Source organism: Ceratocystis lukuohia, assembly GCF_044167205.1.
Source record: "Ceratocystis lukuohia strain C4212 chromosome Unknown Supercontig6_pilon, whole genome shotgun sequence".
Taxonomy (NCBI): Eukaryota; Fungi; Ascomycota; class Sordariomycetes; order Microascales; family Ceratocystidaceae; genus Ceratocystis; species Ceratocystis lukuohia.
Genome location: NW_027263525.1, coordinates 416,970 through 433,757, shown reverse-complemented (window position 1 = coordinate 433,757; position 16,788 = coordinate 416,970). Strand labels below are relative to the sequence as shown.

Below are 16,788 nucleotides of genomic sequence, written 5' to 3'. Positions count from 1 at the left end.
TGCGCTTCAGCCACTTGAAAAGTCCAGTTTTCCCAGGGCAGAAAGACAGAATATAGAAGTCTTAAAACCCGTTGCTTAATGACACTTGGCATTCTACACATTGCGGGAGCGCATGTTTATTTTCTGGCCAAAGTTGACATGGTGCCATTGGTGTCATCCATGCGTTGGTGATCAGGCCTAACACCTGACCGTATATAACTATACCAAAACCCGGACGAGACCCACCGCCTCACACATCTACAAGGCTAAAACCATATATGATCGTCAGTCTGTCTACTCAGAAAAGTTATTGATAGTGAGTGATCCTAGAACGTCGAGTGTCCTTTGTCTATTCTCTCGTCTATTGTTCTCTATGAAGTCAGGTAACACAAAGTACTGTACCACATTGCATGCTTAGTCACCACACTCTGGGTCTAAGAGCTCCATTATTGATTTACAGTGGTCCTGATTGGCCCAGCTGCCATTAGAGGATTTCATGTACCCATGTACCTTCAACCCCGGTCCATCAACGCCAAAGTTTTAGTTCGTCATCGTAGGTGGGCTTTTTTTTTTTCCCTGATGTTCACGCTGCCTGTAAGGCTAAATGAAGGTGTGACTAAACTTGAACCGCTTTCTCAAACACGCAAAACTAGCCAATCATGATCCCCCGGGCCAGTGTAAGTCTTTGTCGCACCAATTCACTTGGCCAATTGGCCGACCCAACCCATCCAAAACGCGCTTGTTCTGCCCGCCCCATTCATTCCCCGATATTCGCTGGGCTTGCTGCCAGCACGACCAGCCTGTGCCAGTAACGTCCATATGACTGACTTGTCCTTCTCTTTGCTGTAGACTAGAGCCTTGGCTCTCTCTACTACCCGTCGCCTTCCTACACTCACCGCCCGGACTCAGCTGGGTGCTGTGCATCGTAACGCCATCACGGCCACTACTGCTAGATCTTCCTTCTCAACAACCGCCCACGTGCTCAATGGCAATGTCTTGTCCGCCTTCGACTCGATTTCCACGCCGGCGCCCGAGAACCCGCAAACTCTCACAGAAAAGATTGTGCAGCGCTACTCGGTTGGCTTGGCCGCTGGCAAGAAAGTCAAGTCCGGTGACTATGTCACTCTGTCACCCCACCACTGCATGACTCACGACAACTCGTGGCCTGTGGCTCTCAAGTTTATGAGCATCGGAGCATCTACTATCCACAACAACCGCCAGGTCGTCATGACCCTAGACCATGACGTTCAGAATAAGTCGGAAAACAATCTCAAAAAGTACCGCCAGATCGAGGAGTTTGCCAAGAAGCACGGCGTTGACTTCTACCCTGCTGGCCGCGGAATTGGCCACCAAATCATGGTCGAAGAGGGATACGCCTGGCCTGGAACAGTCACTGTTGCTTCTGACAGCCATTCTAACATGTACGGTGGCGTGGGCTGCCTGGGAACCCCCATGGTTCGCACGGACGCCGCATCGATTTGGGCTACTGGCCGCACCTGGTGGCAGATTCCTCCTATCGCCAAGATTACTCTAACCGGCATCATGCCCGCTGGTGTCACCGGCAAAGATGTCATTGTTGCCCTTTGCGGCCTGTTCAACAACGACGACGTGCTAAACCATGCCATTGAATTCACTGGCTCTGAGCAGACCCTAAACTCAATTCCTGTTGATGACCGCCTGACTATTGCTAACATGACCACTGAATGGGGTGCCCTAAGTGGCCTGTTTCCTATTGACTCGGTTCTCCAGTCATGGCTGCGTGCCAAGGCCACCTCTTCTGCCGTTCTCGACGAAGCTAGCAAGAGCAAGTTCACTCATGAGGCTCTAGATAATCTGTTTGCCAACCCGCTTGTGGCTGACAAGGGTGCTACTTATGCCAAGGAGCTGTACCTCAACCTGTCAACTCTATCCCCTTTCGTTGCTGGCCCAAACTCCGTCAAGGTTGCTACTCCCCTTCGTGATCTGGAGGCCCAGAACATTGCGGTTAATAAGGCTTATCTGGTTTCGTGCACCAACTCTCGCTCGTCTGATATTTCTGCAGCGGCCCGCGTCTTCAGGGAAGCTGCTGCCAATGGCCAGACTCCGAAGATTGCGGATGGCGTCAAGTTCTACATTGCTGCTGCGTCTATTCCCGAACAAAAGGCTGCCGAGGAAGCTGGCGACTGGCAAGTGCTAGTTAATGCTGGTGCTGAGACTTTGCCTGCTGGCTGTGGCCCCTGCATTGGCCTGGGCACTGGTCTTTTGGAGCCTGGCGAGGTTGGTGTTAGTGCCAGTAACCGCAACTTCAAGGGTCGCATGGGCTCGACTGCGGCCAAGGCCTACCTTGCTAGTCCCGAAGTCGTGGCTGCCAGTGCTCTGAAGGGCAAGATTGCTGGTCCTGGCTGGTACGAGAAGCCTGAGGGCGTTGAAAAGGTTATTATTGGCGAGGGAAGCGGCGACTTTCTTGCCGACAAGACCCAGAGTGTCGAGTCTGCTCTAGAAAAGCTGATTGCCGAAGCCGTGGCTCTTGCTGCTGAGGGTGAGAAGAATCTTGCCGGTGAAGCGGCCGACTCTAGCTCGGCTCCCGCTGAGAGCGAGTCGGAGACCTTGACGGAGGTCCTGGAAGGCTTCCCTGAAAAGATCGAGGGTGAAATTGTGTGGTGTGATGCTGACAACATCAACACTGATGGCATCTACCCCGGAAAGTACACGTACCAGGATAACGTGCCCAAGGAAACCATGGCCCAGGTATGCATGGAAAACTACGACACCGAGTTCCGCAACATCGCCAAGGCCGGCGACATTCTCGTAGCCGGTTTCAACTTTGGCTGTGGCTCGTCACGCGAGCAAGCCGCCACGGCTATTTTGGCTAAGCAGATCCCGCTAGTTGTATCGGGCAGCTTTGGCAACATCTTCAGTCGCAACTCCATTAACAACGCCCTTATGGGCGTCGAAGTACCGCGTCTCATCCAGCGCCTGCGTGAGACCTTCAAGGATGCCGAGAAGCTGCCTACTCGCCGCACTGGCTGGAAGCTGACTTGGGATGTGCGTCGCTCCAAGGTCACCGTCACCGAGGGCAAAAGCGGCGAGTCTTGGAGCCAGAAGGTTGGCGAACTGCCCCCTAACGTCCAAGAGATCATCGCCCGTGGCGGTCTGGAGAAATGGGTCAAGGCTGAGATCGGCCTGTAAGGGCACGAAAAATAAAACCAAACAATTGATAGTGTGGATATTGGTCCGTGTTTTTCATATAAATGAGCCTAGCCAACCAGAGCCAGGTCTCTCTAGTTGTACGATGCTCAGTGGCTGAATGGGTGAGCGGAGTTTAGTGTATGGGTTTTGTTTGTATGTTCATAGGCCTGTGATTGGTGTCTTTTAGATTTGTTTTCTTTTCTCTTGTTCTATATTCGAGTCTCCTCCTCCTTTTTCTCCAGCCTAATCTATGGGGCGCTATATTCTAAACATGTAGGCAAGGCCCCGCTCATCGCAACCAAGACTCCAAAATGCCAATGTTTCTCTCGTTGATGGTTTTGTAGAGCTGCAGGTTCTGTCATACATACTACATGTCTTGGTCCCATTTTTATGCTACTTCATCACCTCAATCAGCTTCAAGTCCTTCCATGTCTGCTATGGCTTCGTCCACTGCCAACACATCTTGGGCCGGTTGATTTGGGATTATAGCAAGGGCGCGCTTTTTGGCGTTCTTAGCTACTCTGTGGTGGCGGCGGCTTTTAAGGTGCTTCTGCCACTGGTCTTCAGACACTAGCGTTATGTGACATAGCTCACACGTTCTCTTAATAGGAATAGCCCGGGGTTTGACAGGTTCACCAGCGGCTCTGAGCTCCTCCCGAGCAACATCTGATACTTCTTCTGGTGCTGGCAGAGACTCACCTTGAAGGAAGGCTCGCGTGATGGTGCTGGCAGGCTCAACAACAGTTTGAGCATATGCTGAGACGTCTGTACTGTCAACAAGAAACAGCTTCGCCAGGGCGCCGGGCTCTTCTTTTAGCAAAGGGATGAGCTTGCGGCGGATCCAGCGAATCTGCGACCGGGCGTACTGTCGCGTAGCGGTTTTCATGTCCTCAAGAGCTTGTGCTTTCATGGTTTCAAACACATCAGGCTCTATTTGCGAATCGCTGTTCACTAGCTCAAGGTACGCACGAAACTCCTTGAAGCCAATGGTTTGCCAGATGCCGCGCGTCATATCGACAGTGATTCCAGAAGCCTTTTTAGCGGCAAGGTAGCTGAACATTTCCTGGATTTCAGTCATGAGACCTGCATGCTCCATTTTGTCGACGCGCTTGTCCAAGCGGGTTTTCAAAGTTTCCGGCTCAGAGTACACCCAGAATAGGAGCGTTTCCCAAGGCCCGGATTGCTTCTGCACGTCAAGTGGGGATGTGAAACTCTGCTGTCGCAGTTGTTGTTCTGCATAAATGTCAGACGCCTTGCGCCCCATACGTAGGAATATCTCCAACGATCGTCGAATCTTTCGCCGGTCATTGTGGTGCCACCTATCAGCCATTACAGGGTCAACTTCCCTCAGCTTGGCAAGTAAAACTTCGGTAGGCTCATCTAATACAGGAAAGTCGGATGTCGTATCGGTGTCTCCAGCCACGAGTATATCCTCAAACAAAAGGCCATTTAGATAGTAGTGAGTGCCACCAACGACAATTGGCAGTTTGCCTCTGCTTCTAATGTCGCCAATGAGGGCTTGTGCTTCACGTTTCCAGTCGCCCACGGCCCATGTTTCCTGATCAAGGCTGATATGAGCTAATAGGTAGTGCGGAACTCCACGTCTTTCGGCCTCGGTGATCTGGTTGGTGACAACTGGCAAGCCACTGTACATCTGCATGGCATCTGCATTAATTATCTCGCCGCCGAAGCGGATGGCTAGCTCAACAGCCAACTGTAAAGCGGGAAAACCCCCGTAGGAAGGCTATGTTAGTAGTCTATGTATGTATGACACATCGGGTGCGCTGCAGGGACAAACGTGTTATGTACATCAGACTTGCCGGTGCCAGTGGAGCCCATGATAACGATCAGGGGGTCTGTAGGCCTCATTTTCGCCGACATAGCTGTCGTTGAGATAGCAAAAGAGGTAGAAGCAGCAGACGTAGACGCTAGTTTGCGGAGGGGGCAGCAGAAGAGAGTGGCCAGACGGGAACCAAGAGCGTGAGGAAATAGCGAAAGCAAGCTCATTCCTGGCCTCCAGTCAAAGCATAGCAAGTCTTGAGGCAGGGTTATGAGAAGGCCGCGTGAAAGACCCTATTTTCAAACTACTAGTATTCCATGAGTGAAGTGAATATTCACAGGCTCAGTGTCAAGCGAACTAATACTTTGAGCTTTTTGCTACTATAGATTATTTTTAGTTGATTTTTTTTACCCATGCCATTATTATGTAAGCCGCAAGGAAAACCTTCTAGAAGCACAGTAGCCTTGATTGGAGATTGGATGTCTTTTTTGGAGTTCAAGAATGATCAGGCGCTACAGTGGATCTCTTTAGTGGAGTTTAGCCAGTTTAGACACTAAAAGCGGCTACGAACATGCTGACAGCAGCCCCACCCCAGCAAAGCCCAGCAAGGATTGTAACTATTAGTAGCAGCGTATGATCACGTGCTCGCGTGCGTTCAAGGCCAACTAAGCCTGTAGCCTTTTAGCTTGGGTGGCCAATTTGGACACATCGTCCTTTTTGCGGGCTCTCTTGTTTTTGAAGCCAGATCGCCAGCTCCAGCGTGTCCACCCAAAAAGACCGCCTTCTTCTTTCTCTTCCTCCCAAGATTCCATCCTCTCTTTCCCTTTCTTTCTGTTTTGTTCAAGTCTTTTTTTCTTCTTTTTATTTTCTTCAGCCCTCCTTCATCGCCATTCTTCTCGAGCAAGGGCAATTGATTGCTCAGCTATCATTGAGTGGTGTTGTTTTCCGTCCTTGTTCTCTTCTTTTCGTCCCTATCCTGTTTCTTATCTCTGCTTGTCTATAGCCTTCGCCCATCATGAGTTCACGTAAGTCTTCGATTCTCTTCAGTGCCTCGGTGTTCTAGTGGGGATTGCTCCCGTGATTGCGATTCTAGTAGCTGCGACCTCGATGGACACATCACTCGTGGTGCGCATTGCCATTGGCTCCCAACGGTAGTCTCGACGGCCTGGTGAATTCATCGGGCCAACAATGGCTCATAATCCGTCTAAGACGGCGCTCATCGCATAAAGCTTAGCTTCCTCGCAGCCACTTCAATTCAATGTCTTCAAATAGTCTCCCCAATGCTCATTCCCAAAGCATGGTGCTAACCATTCCTTCTCCAAAAAAAAAACAGTTCGCTTCCTTGACTTGGTCAAGCCCTTCGTGCCGTTCCTCCCTGAGGTTCAGCAGCCCGAAACCAAGATCCCCTTCAACCAGAAGCTCATGTGGACAGCCCTTACCCTGCTCATCTTCCTGGTCATGAGCCAGATGCCCCTGTACGGCATTGTCTCTTCTGACAACTCCGATCCCCTATATTGGCTTCGTATGGTCATGGCCAGTAATCGCGGAACCCTCATGGAGTTGGGTATCACCCCCATTATTTCTTCTGGTATGGTCTTCCAGCTCCTGGCTGGTACCCACATGATTGATGTCAACCTAGAGCTCAAGTCCGACCGCGAGCTGTACCAGAGCGCCCAGAAGCTGTTTGCCTTTATCCTTTCTGCCGGTACTGCCACTGTCTACGTTTTCTCTGGCCTCTACGGACCTCCTTCCGACCTGGGTGCCGGTATCGTCTTCTTGCTCATCCTCCAGCTGTTCGTTGCTGGTATGATTGTCATTCTGCTGGATGAGCTTTTGCAGAAGGGCTATGGTCTTGGCAGTGGTGTTTCTCTGTTCATTGCTACCAATATTTGCGAGTCGATTGTTTGGAAGGCCTTCTCTCCCACCACCATCAACACTGGCCGTGGCCCTGAGTTCGAGGGTGCCATTCTGGCCTTGTTCCACCTGCTCCTGACTTGGCCCAACAAGCAGCGTGCCCTCCAGGAGGCGTTCTACCGCCAGAACCTGCCCAATGTCATGAACCTGCTGTCCACCATCGTCATCTTTGCTGTGGTCATTTACCTGCAGGGCTTCCGCGTTGAAATCCCCGTCAAGTCGTCGCGCCAGCGTGGTGCTCGCGGCTCGTACCCCGTCCGTCTATTCTACACCTCCAACATGCCCATCATGCTGCAGTCTGCCCTCTCTTCCAACATCTTCCTAATCAGCCAGATGCTGTACTCGCGCTTCTCTGAAAACCTGATTGTTCGTCTTTTCGGTGTCTGGGAGGCCAAGGAAGGCTCTACGCAGCTGCAAGCCATTTCTGGTCTTGTCTACTACATGTCGCCTCCCCTGAACTTCAAGGATGCTCTTCTGGACCCCATCCACACTCTGCTGTACATCACCTACATGCTGACTGCCTGTGCCATCTTTTCCAAGACCTGGATTGAGGTTTCCGGCTCCAGCCCCCGCGATGTTGCCAAGCAGCTGAAGGACCAGGGTCTTGTCATGGCTGGCCACCGCGACCAGAGCATGTACAAGGAGCTTAAGCGCATTATCCCTACTGCTGCCGCCTTTGGTGGTGCCACCATTGGTGCTCTCTCTGTTGCCAGTGATCTGATGGGCGCTCTCGGATCCGGTACCGGTACTCTGCTCGCCGTAACGTAAGTCTATTCTCTTATTCCCCTTATCCAGTTATTGTCCTTTCTTAAACTAACATTGCATCTTTGTCCTATAGCATCATCTACGGTTACTTTGAAATTGCTGCCAAGGAGGGCGACATGGCCAGCATGAAGGGCATGATCATGGCCTAAGGTCACATTGCACAGCTTTTAGTGTGGGAATCTCAGGGCTGATCTGAAGTTGAAGTATGAGCCCTGATCTCGTAGCTAAAACGAGAGTAAAAAGGAGATGAGGTCTAGACGATCTGCTCCTTGTGTAATACCAACACAATTCGATTTTTTTGTTCTTAAAGTCATGGTATAATTCCTATTGCCTACTTGCATACCAACCCTACACGCGCAACATAGGCTATACTCGTTTGTACCAATGTACACAAGTACGTGCACAAACTGAGCGAGCCCTGTCGTAACATCTATCTGTTTATGCTTTTTTTTTTGTTTTGTGTCTTCCTTTTTGGCTTTTGGTTCTACACAGCTATGCTACGGATGGGGTTGTTTGATGTTCATCATATGTTCTGTTTTTTGTTGATTGGTTTGGTAGATAATCAGATAAGAAGGGGTTGTTCCCAAGAAAATCAAAGCGCTATGGGAATGCCACGCTAACGCAGTTCTACTATGAGTCTATATCTATCATCTATCTCCAGACATCACACGCCAACGTGCAAGGCCATGCCATTATTATACCATACCCTTTTATTTCAAGTTCGCCTTGAGATGAGAGATGAGGGAGGAAACAATGAATTACGTCCAAGCGAGACAATGCCTATTCATGATAGTTGAAATATATCTATCAACCACCGGAACTTCTGCCCATCTTTGTATGGATGGACGTGTTGCTTTCACCTTTATTCCACCAGGTACACAGTCAACCACCAGTAGCAAACACCATGCCAAGTCCAGATAGCCATGAGACAATGTCACTCACACTATCAAACTAAAGCTTCGATAAACTTCTAAAAACTCCTCATCATCACTCTAGCCTGCATTTTGTGCCCCAGTTTTAGAGTCGTGTCCGGGTTACGCAAGCAACCATTCTGTATAGCATAGATGGTACGTAGCCCATACACGATGGACCCCAAGACATCGTCGTATTCGAGCTTTCCATAACGCCTGTATCTTCTCAAATCACGAGACTTTTCACTCAGTCTAGCGGGTCTCGTAGCGTGTCATTCTTTGTTTATTCAACAATCTATCAACTGTCATAGGCAGGGTTTCATGAAGCAGACACAGTCAAGGGGTGCCTGATTAAGGGAGATATACCATGGCTTAGCGAGGAATGATGATGCAAGAATCAGTATGGGCAACCCTAGAAGTGAGCCCTAGTATGCTTAAAATATAATGAAGGGGTCTAGGCTATGAAGAATGCCTTAATAGCTCTTATTTATGGGGATGTGGCATGTAGATACAATCCATTCCTCCTTTTCAATTTGCTCGCCCTCGATTTCATAGCTTAAACAGGGCTTTGTCAAACTATCATGGATGATGCAAAATGACACAGGATACAAAAATTCCTCGCGATAAGGTAAGAAAGTTAGTTGCTCGAATAGGAAGGTAAGAAAACCGACCAGTAGGATTCTTACACAAGTACCTTTTACTTTGGAGGACAGTTGACTTTAGCTTACAGTACCCTCTCGTTGTATTTAACTCGACTGATATTAAGCGGGCAACGCTCGCAGCTAGGTGGTATTTTGTTCTTTAGCGAAAACAACTACGAAAGGTCCTTGCTTAGCTCCTCAGGTAGAAAGAAGCACCACTTTTGTAATGATAGTATGAGTCTACCCAATCATGGAGAACGAAAACTAAGGAAAACTACAAAAAGATCCAGGCTTGGAGCTTGTACAACCATTGTGCGGCGCGACTCAACGAACTACTTTCTGAACGGAATCGGCAGCGAGATGGGGAAGAGCACCTCTTGTCTTGCCTCGCGCGGATGCGTGCAGCGCAGGATATGCAGGCGGAGGGGGCTATTTATATTACACAGACCCCCACAACTCATTTTGTCAGCAATTGCGCTTAGCGGTTTAATGCTAGTTGAGTTCATGTGCTAGCGGTGACAATATGGAGATGGCTACATACAGCACATCCGTAATGTGCGCGTGTTGGCTGATGTGCGGTATATTCATGCTTAGGCAAATGCAAGTAATTGTGGTACCACCTACATATACATTTCTTTCTCTTGGAGTAGCGGAATGTTAAAGGCCATGCTATGCAGTTGGCTTTAATCGAGAGCGTGCGATTGGTTAGCTCTTTTCTGCCCTGATGGATCCAAATGTACCACGCAGTTAAACCCTTCGCTTTCGTGCTGGAAGTGAGGCAATAGCACGAAGGGATATGGGAAACAACGTTTCACACAAGTAGCTAAAAAGCTTATTCCAGGGTATATACCCTCCAGTATCTATCGCAGTCGTTGAAAGGTATTCCAATTTGTGTCCTTTGATGTTGTCTATATATTATACTCTAGTCTTCGGCTGCCCCCAAGCTTAACCTAAACAAATTTGCGCTATCTAGTTTTTCCTTTTTTTTTTTTTCCTTCCCACGTTCTTGTTCAGGCAGGAAGCTATTATTATTCATTCCACCAAGGGAAGGTGCTTGCCACCTCTGTAGTTAGTGCTGGTCGGTGCGGTGGTGTGGTTGATGATGCGGTGAAGACTCATAGTTTTACTTCCCTCCTATACATTCACTTGTAGTGTCCATCTCATATGTGCTAGCTATCATCTTCCTGGTTGGCGCGTATAAGGCATCCATAAGACTAAGATTTATCACATGTACTTCTTATTTGCGCAATTATCATTACGCACTTAGATACGAAGATGAAAACTTTACTTCCTGTCCTGCCTTGCCCGCCACCGGTTTTGTCTAGGTTAGTATCTGCCAACGTCAATGTTAATACCAAATGGTTATTACCAATCCTGACCTATGAAGACCTTTTCTTCCCCTCTTCTGTATTTCTCTCTTACTTCTCTTTTTTCTCCCTTCTTACCATTTCTCTGGATTATCATCGCTATAAACTTTTCCCATCTCCCGATTTTCTTCTTTATTAATTTTGAGTTAATTCTTACTATATTCTTTTGTTCCCTTTTGCACCAAAAACCCTGTGCCCTTTTTGCTAGTTCCAGGCCTTGCTAGCACTGTTGGGGGTGCTTTCAATTATATTCCTGATCGGCACATTTTCTGTTCTTTTCCTCACCGGTCCTTTTGCTAGAACAAGGTTTTATTTTCCTTCTTTCTTGTGTTGCTTCTTGTCTCTCTTTTTTTTTTTTTTTTTTTTTTTTTTTTTTTTGTTTTCATTGGCGTCTCGTTATTGAATCTGGGAATTCCATCTCCATCTTCACGTCTTGTCAGCCAATTGCTGAAGCACCTCGGGACTTGCTCTTCGCATCTCATCTAGAGTCCCTCCCATTCCTTTTCTGGCGCGACTTTTGTGAGCTTGGTTTTAGCTAGAAGACCGCTCAGCATCTCCTTGTTACTCTTTCATTAACCTCCAGCGCTCTCGCTGTCTCCATGGCGCCAGAGACTTGTTCCTGGCCCATCTGGGAGGTCGATGATTTCACAGCTTGCTTCAAGACAAGGTCAGTACTAGCCAATCTAGCCCCTTCGAATCTCAAGCATCAAGCTCTTACTGTACTCAGAGAGAAGAAGATAGAAACCTAGTCCATTGGTCGCCCATTTGCGGTTCTTAAGCAGCAACACGGCGCCTCGCAAAAAAGACGGACAGATATCTACATAAAGCCGCCCCCAAGATAAAATCGCCACTAACGCCCTCTTATTTTCTCGCAGATATTTGGCTATTGCTTTCCCTATAACCATCGTCTCCATTTCTTGCCTTCAGCTGCTTGCCAGTGCCCTTTCGCGATTATTTGACTCTCGCCGGAACGACGGATACATCTCAATCAGCAGCGATGCTGCTCATCAACACACCGATTTGCCTCCTGATACCGCTGCCGAAGCTGAGCTAGGTGACTCATCTGAAGACGATGTTGAAATAAACGGCGGCCGTTTAGCACTTGCTAAAACCAACACCCGTGGCTCGATTGCTCAGGCTGACAAGCCTCCTGCTGAGCATTTCCTCATCATCGTCGAGGTTATTGCTATTATCGGCCTTATCTTCACAAACATCTACCCCCTCTTCCATTTCGATAAGGTTGCCGGACCAATTGCTGGAATTGTGTCTTGGTCCTACGTTCTTATACTTGCTAGCCTGCGCCTCTTCCTAGGTAACTCGAAGTGGCGTGTGCCTCACCTTTGGAACCACACCGCAGCCATCTACGGCTGTCTGTGGATTATCCAGCTCGTTCTATTCCGGTCAGCTTTAGTACATCCTGTTGGCCTTATCGAGCGCAATATCTCAGTTATCCAGCTTATTCTATCCTCGCTTCTTTGGGGAATCGCATTGACTGAGCGCAAGGGCAACAAAACTGTTGTTTTAGAATGGGAAGATGGCATTGAGCCTTCACGCGAGCCTCTAGCTTCTCTGCTTTCTCTGGCCACTTTCGGCTGGGTCGATGCCATTGTCTGGCAAGGGTACAACAAGACTATGGAGATGGAGATGGTCTGGAACTTGCTTCCTAAAGACAAGGCTGCTGCCATTATCTCCAACTACCGCTCAATGAAAAAGACGAGCACGCTTGCCTTCCACTTGCTCAAGTACTTCAAGGGCATGCTTCTATACCAGTGTCTTATGGCTGCCTTGTCAGGCGCTCTCACGTTTGTCCCGACACTGCTTCTGCGTGCCATTGTACAGTACATTGAGCAGCCAACCATTGCACCCAAAAACGTTGTTTGGCTCTATGTCATCCTTCTCCCCACAGTCGATTTTATACGCTCCTTTGCCGACGGCATGGCACTATGGACTGGTCGCAAGATTTGCATTCGTATCCGTGCCATCATGGTAGGCGAGATCTACGCCAAGGCCTTACGTCGCAAGGCTGCATCTGGCAACGAAAAGTCTTTTGGCGAAGACAAGAAGAAAACCAAGAATAACGGAGACAGTGACGACGGTATCGTCGCTCGCGCCAAGCGTGCTCTTGGTCTTAAGAAAAAGAAGGACGACTCTGACTCCGAAGCCGATGCCGACAACGATGATAAGAACGGCAGCGATGAGCAGGCCAACCTAGGTACCATTATCAACCTGATGTCTGTTGACAGTTTCAAAGTTGCTGAGATTACTGCCTATCTCCATTTTCTCTGCGCTGCTGCACCTGTCCAGCTTACCCTCGCAATTGTCTTACTGTGGCAAGTCATGGGCCGTAGCTCTATTCCCGGCTTCGTTGTCATGGTTATCCTGCTGCCTGTCAACTATACCCTCGCTCTTGGCTTCAGCACTACCTCAAAGAAGATTATGGGTGCTACAGACAAACGCATCAGCATTACCAATGAAATTCTTCAAAACATCCGCATCATCAAGTACTTTGCATGGGAGCGTCGTTTTGGTGCTATGGTCGATGAGAAGCGTGAAAAGGAGATTCGTGCTCTACGCTCGCGCTACATCCTGTGGTCGATTGCTGTCGTTATTTGGAATTCAGTTCCCGTTCTTATCACCTTTTTCACCTTTGTTTCCTACACCCTCATTGAGAAGAAGCCCCTTCTACCCTCTACTGCCTTTACGGCCATGTCGCTATTCATGCTGCTTCGCATTCCTCTAGACCAGTTTGGCGACATGATTGCTCACGTGCAGGAGACAAAGGTCTCGATTGATCGCATTGAGGAGTTTCTTATGGAGGAAGAGACCGAAAAATATCATCAGCTTGGCGAGGACAATGTTGACGATGATGGAAATCACATCATTGGTATCCGTGATGCCACCTTCATCTGGGGTGGCAAAAACGCCGTGCGTGAGGACGGGTCCATGGCCTTCCGTCTTCTGGACATCAATGTTGACTTTCAGATCGGCAAACTCAATATTATTGCTGGCCCCACCGGCGCTGGTAAATCATCATTGCTCATGGCCCTTTTGGGTGAGATGACTATTATGAAGGGCCGTGTTTACTGTCCTGGTGGCCGTAGTCGTGAGGATGTGCGTGTTGACCCCGAGACTGGTCTTGCCAATACCCTTGCCTATGCCGCCCAGTCTCCTTGGCTTGTAAATGCCACCATCAAGGAAAACATATTGTTTTCCGCTCCTTTCGACGAGGATCGTTACAAGGCTGTTGTAGTTGCTTGTGCTCTGGAACGTGATTTTGATATCCTCGATGACGGTGACGAGACCCTTGTCGGCGAAAAGGGCATTTCACTCTCTGGTGGCCAGAAGCAGCGTATTTCCGTTGCCCGTGCCTTATACTCCAACTCACAGCACGTCATTCTCGACGATTGCTTAAGTGCTGTTGATTCTCATACTGCCCAATGGATTTTTGCCAACTGTATCCGTGGGCCTCTGATGCATAGACGTACTTGCATCATGGTCACCCACAACACTCAACTATGTGTCCCCGCATCCGACTTTGTTGTCGTGCTAGAAAATGGTCGTATTGTTTCCCAGGGCTCTCCTGACGACGTCATTGGTTCCGGTAAGCTTGGCGAGGAGATCCAAAAGTCTAAGGGTGTTTCTCGCGAGATTTCTCGGCTGCCCTCTCGTGTCCCGTCAAGTGTTGGATCCGCAAGTAACGAAACTGCTGTTGAAGGTGGCCCTGACGGTACCTCTCCCGATGCGACTTCCAAAAAGGATGCGACCAAGAAATTTAAGCGTAGTGCAATGGAAGAGAACAAGGCTGTTGGTAGTGTCAAATGGTCAGTTCTCATCCTGTACCTCAAGTCCATGGGGTCGTGGTGGTTCTGGGTTGTGGCTCTGGCTGTCTTCTGGCTCCAACAGCTAAGCACTGTTGCTAGTAGTATCTGGGTTCGTGAATGGAGCAACCAATATGTGCCTGAAAAGGACAACCTGTCAACCATGGGTATCAATGCCCAAGGGTCTCAGGTTCAAGCTGGCGTCTCATCTTCGATCTTTACCGCTTCTACTTCTGCCTATCTTGCCCCACAGACGTGGCTTGCCGTTGCATCTTCTAATGGCACTCATCCTGAGGCCCCCTCAGTTAATGCGACCTACTACATTACTGTTCTTGCTATCATTGGACTGGTTGGTGCCTTTGCTGCCTTTATGCGCGATATCTGGGTGTTCTATGGATCTTTGACGGCATCTCGGTCCATTCACTCACGCCTGATCGAGTCGGTGACACGCGCCAAGTTCAAGTTCTTTGACGTCACTCCATTGGGTCAGATCATGAACCGCTTCAGCAAAGATCTAGAAGCTGTTGACCAAGAAATTGCACCCATTGCTCTTAGTGTTGCTGGTTGTGCACTCGGCATCATCATTACGATAGTATTGATTGCCACCATCACGCCTCTATTCCTGGTAGCGGCCTTCTTCATAACGCTTCTCTTCCTGGGTGTTGGTATCTTGTATATCAGTGCATCCCGTGACCTCAAGCGTCTCGAGTCGGTGCAGCGCAGCCCGCTATTCCAGCAGTTTGGCGAGACGCTAAGCGGCATGACGACAATTCGTGCTTATGGCGATGAGCGACGTTTCATTCGCGAGAACCTAGCCAAGATCAACACGCAATCGCGTCCGTTCATTTATCTTTGGGCCTGCAACCGTTGGCTGGCTCTCCGCAGCGACTTGCTTGGAGACTTGGTCTCGTTCTCAGCTGGTGTGTTTATTGTGCTCAGCCTGGGCAAGATTGATCCCGGTGCCGCTGGCATCTCTCTGAGTTATGCTATTTCCTTCACTGAGAACATCCTATGGCTAGTCCGGTTGTACGCCATGAACGAACAAAACATGAACTCGGTTGAGCGTATTCAGGAATACATTGACGTAGAGCAAGAGGCACCTGCCGTTATCGAAGACAGCCGGCCGCCCCATGACTGGCCTTCTCAAGGAAGCGTTGAATTCATCGATTACACGACGCGTTACCGCGAGGACTTGGACCCTGTACTACGAAATGTCTCATTCAAGATTGAGCCTCGACAGAAGGTCGGCATCGTTGGTCGCACTGGCGCAGGTAAAAGCTCTCTGGCTCTAGCACTGTTCCGGGCACTCGAAGCCGAGACGGGCAAGATTGTGGTTGACGGGCTGGATGTTAGCAAGATCGGATTGGAGGACCTGCGCAGCAATATCACCATTGTGCCGCAGGAGCCAACACTGTTCCAGGGCACCCTGCGCACAAACCTTGATCCGTTTGAGGCATTTGAAGATGCCGATATTTTTGCCGCCTTGCGTCGTGTTCAGTTGATTGGGCCTGACGAGACTCCTGGCGCTCCATCGGGCACATCGACACCCTCTGAGTCGAACAAGAACATTTTCTTGGATCTGTCGTCGCCAGTCAGTGAATCAGGCAACAACCTATCGCAAGGCCAGCGGCAACTTTTGTGCCTAGCCCGTGCCATGTTGCGGAATCCCAAGGTTCTTCTAATGGATGAGGCCACGGCCTCGATTGACTATACGACCGACTCCAAAATTCAAGGCACGATCCGTGAGCTAACGAGCACGATCATCACTATTGCCCACCGACTACAGACAATTGCAGACTACGATCGGGTGCTTGTACTCGACAAGGGTGAGGTCAAGGAGTTTGCACACCCGTACGAGCTAATGATTATGGAGGAGGGCATCTTCAAGGGCATGTGTGAGACAAGTGGGGAATATGAGACTTTATTGACGGCTGCCAAGAAGGCATATGATGTGAAGTCAGCTAGTAGACAAGAGTAAGTCTTGCTAAAACACCGGAGGAGGGAGGGGGGAATGATGGGAAGCCGGAGTCTTTTCTTTTCTTGCTTTGTATAAGGAAGAGGGGGATGTGGATAAGGTTTGGGACATTGTTTTGGATTCTTTTTCCTTTATTTTTGGGGGGGGGGGGGGTTTTCTTTTTGACTTGTAGACATTAATCTCTGAGCCTGAATATGCTGTCTTTCTTATAGTGGCGACAGTAGTAATCATGTCACCTAAACCCCACCCCCGGCCAACCCTAGTCTATAGCTCTAACCCATCACAGCAAGGCTTTATTAGGTAGTGGGAACTTTCCAGGCAACAAGCGTGGTTACCTGGCATAAAATTGCATCCCCCACATTGAATTTACCGAATCGCAAGACGATCCCAAACTCTTCAATACTTAATCTAATACAAAAGCCGGCCATGGTTCTCTAATTCATAACCAAATCCTGTCATCCGTCTTTCAA

The 16,788-nt window shown here is 49.2% G+C and overlaps 4 protein-coding genes across 4 annotated transcripts; 3 read left to right on the top strand and 1 right to left on the bottom strand.

Annotated features, from left to right (window-relative positions):
* Positions 1-638: 638 nt before the first annotated feature.
* Positions 639-3,147, top strand: HOO65_060121 (Homoaconitase mitochondrial; the record flags this gene model as incomplete). Its single annotated transcript, XM_071003700.1, has 2 exons — positions 639-656; positions 829-3,147. 2 exons carry the CDS (start codon positions 639-641, stop codon positions 3,145-3,147), a joined length of 2,337 nt encoding a protein of 778 aa, XP_070857471.1.
* Positions 3,148-3,553: 406 nt separating this feature from the next.
* Positions 3,554-5,016, bottom strand: HOO65_060120 (tRNA dimethylallyltransferase, mitochondrial; the record flags this gene model as incomplete). Its single annotated transcript, XM_071003883.1, has 2 exons — positions 3,554-4,891; positions 4,957-5,016. The coding sequence occupies 2 exons, from the start codon at positions 5,014-5,016 to the stop codon at positions 3,554-3,556; spliced, it is 1,398 nt and encodes a 465-aa protein (XP_070857470.1).
* Positions 5,017-5,942: 926 nt separating this feature from the next.
* Positions 5,943-7,755, top strand: HOO65_060119 (Protein transport protein SEC61 subunit alpha; the record flags this gene model as incomplete). Its single annotated transcript, XM_071003800.1, has 3 exons — positions 5,943-5,952; positions 6,261-7,605; positions 7,680-7,755. The coding sequence occupies 3 exons, from the start codon at positions 5,943-5,945 to the stop codon at positions 7,753-7,755; spliced, it is 1,431 nt and encodes a 476-aa protein (XP_070857469.1).
* A 3,369-nt stretch (positions 7,756-11,124) lies between these two features.
* HOO65_060118 (ATP-dependent bile acid permease) lies at positions 11,125-16,321 on the top strand (the record flags this gene model as incomplete). Its single annotated transcript, XM_071003594.1, has 2 exons — positions 11,125-11,192; positions 11,401-16,321. The coding sequence occupies 2 exons, from the start codon at positions 11,125-11,127 to the stop codon at positions 16,319-16,321; spliced, it is 4,989 nt and encodes a 1,662-aa protein (XP_070857468.1).
* Between the last annotated feature and the right edge of the window lie 467 nt (positions 16,322-16,788).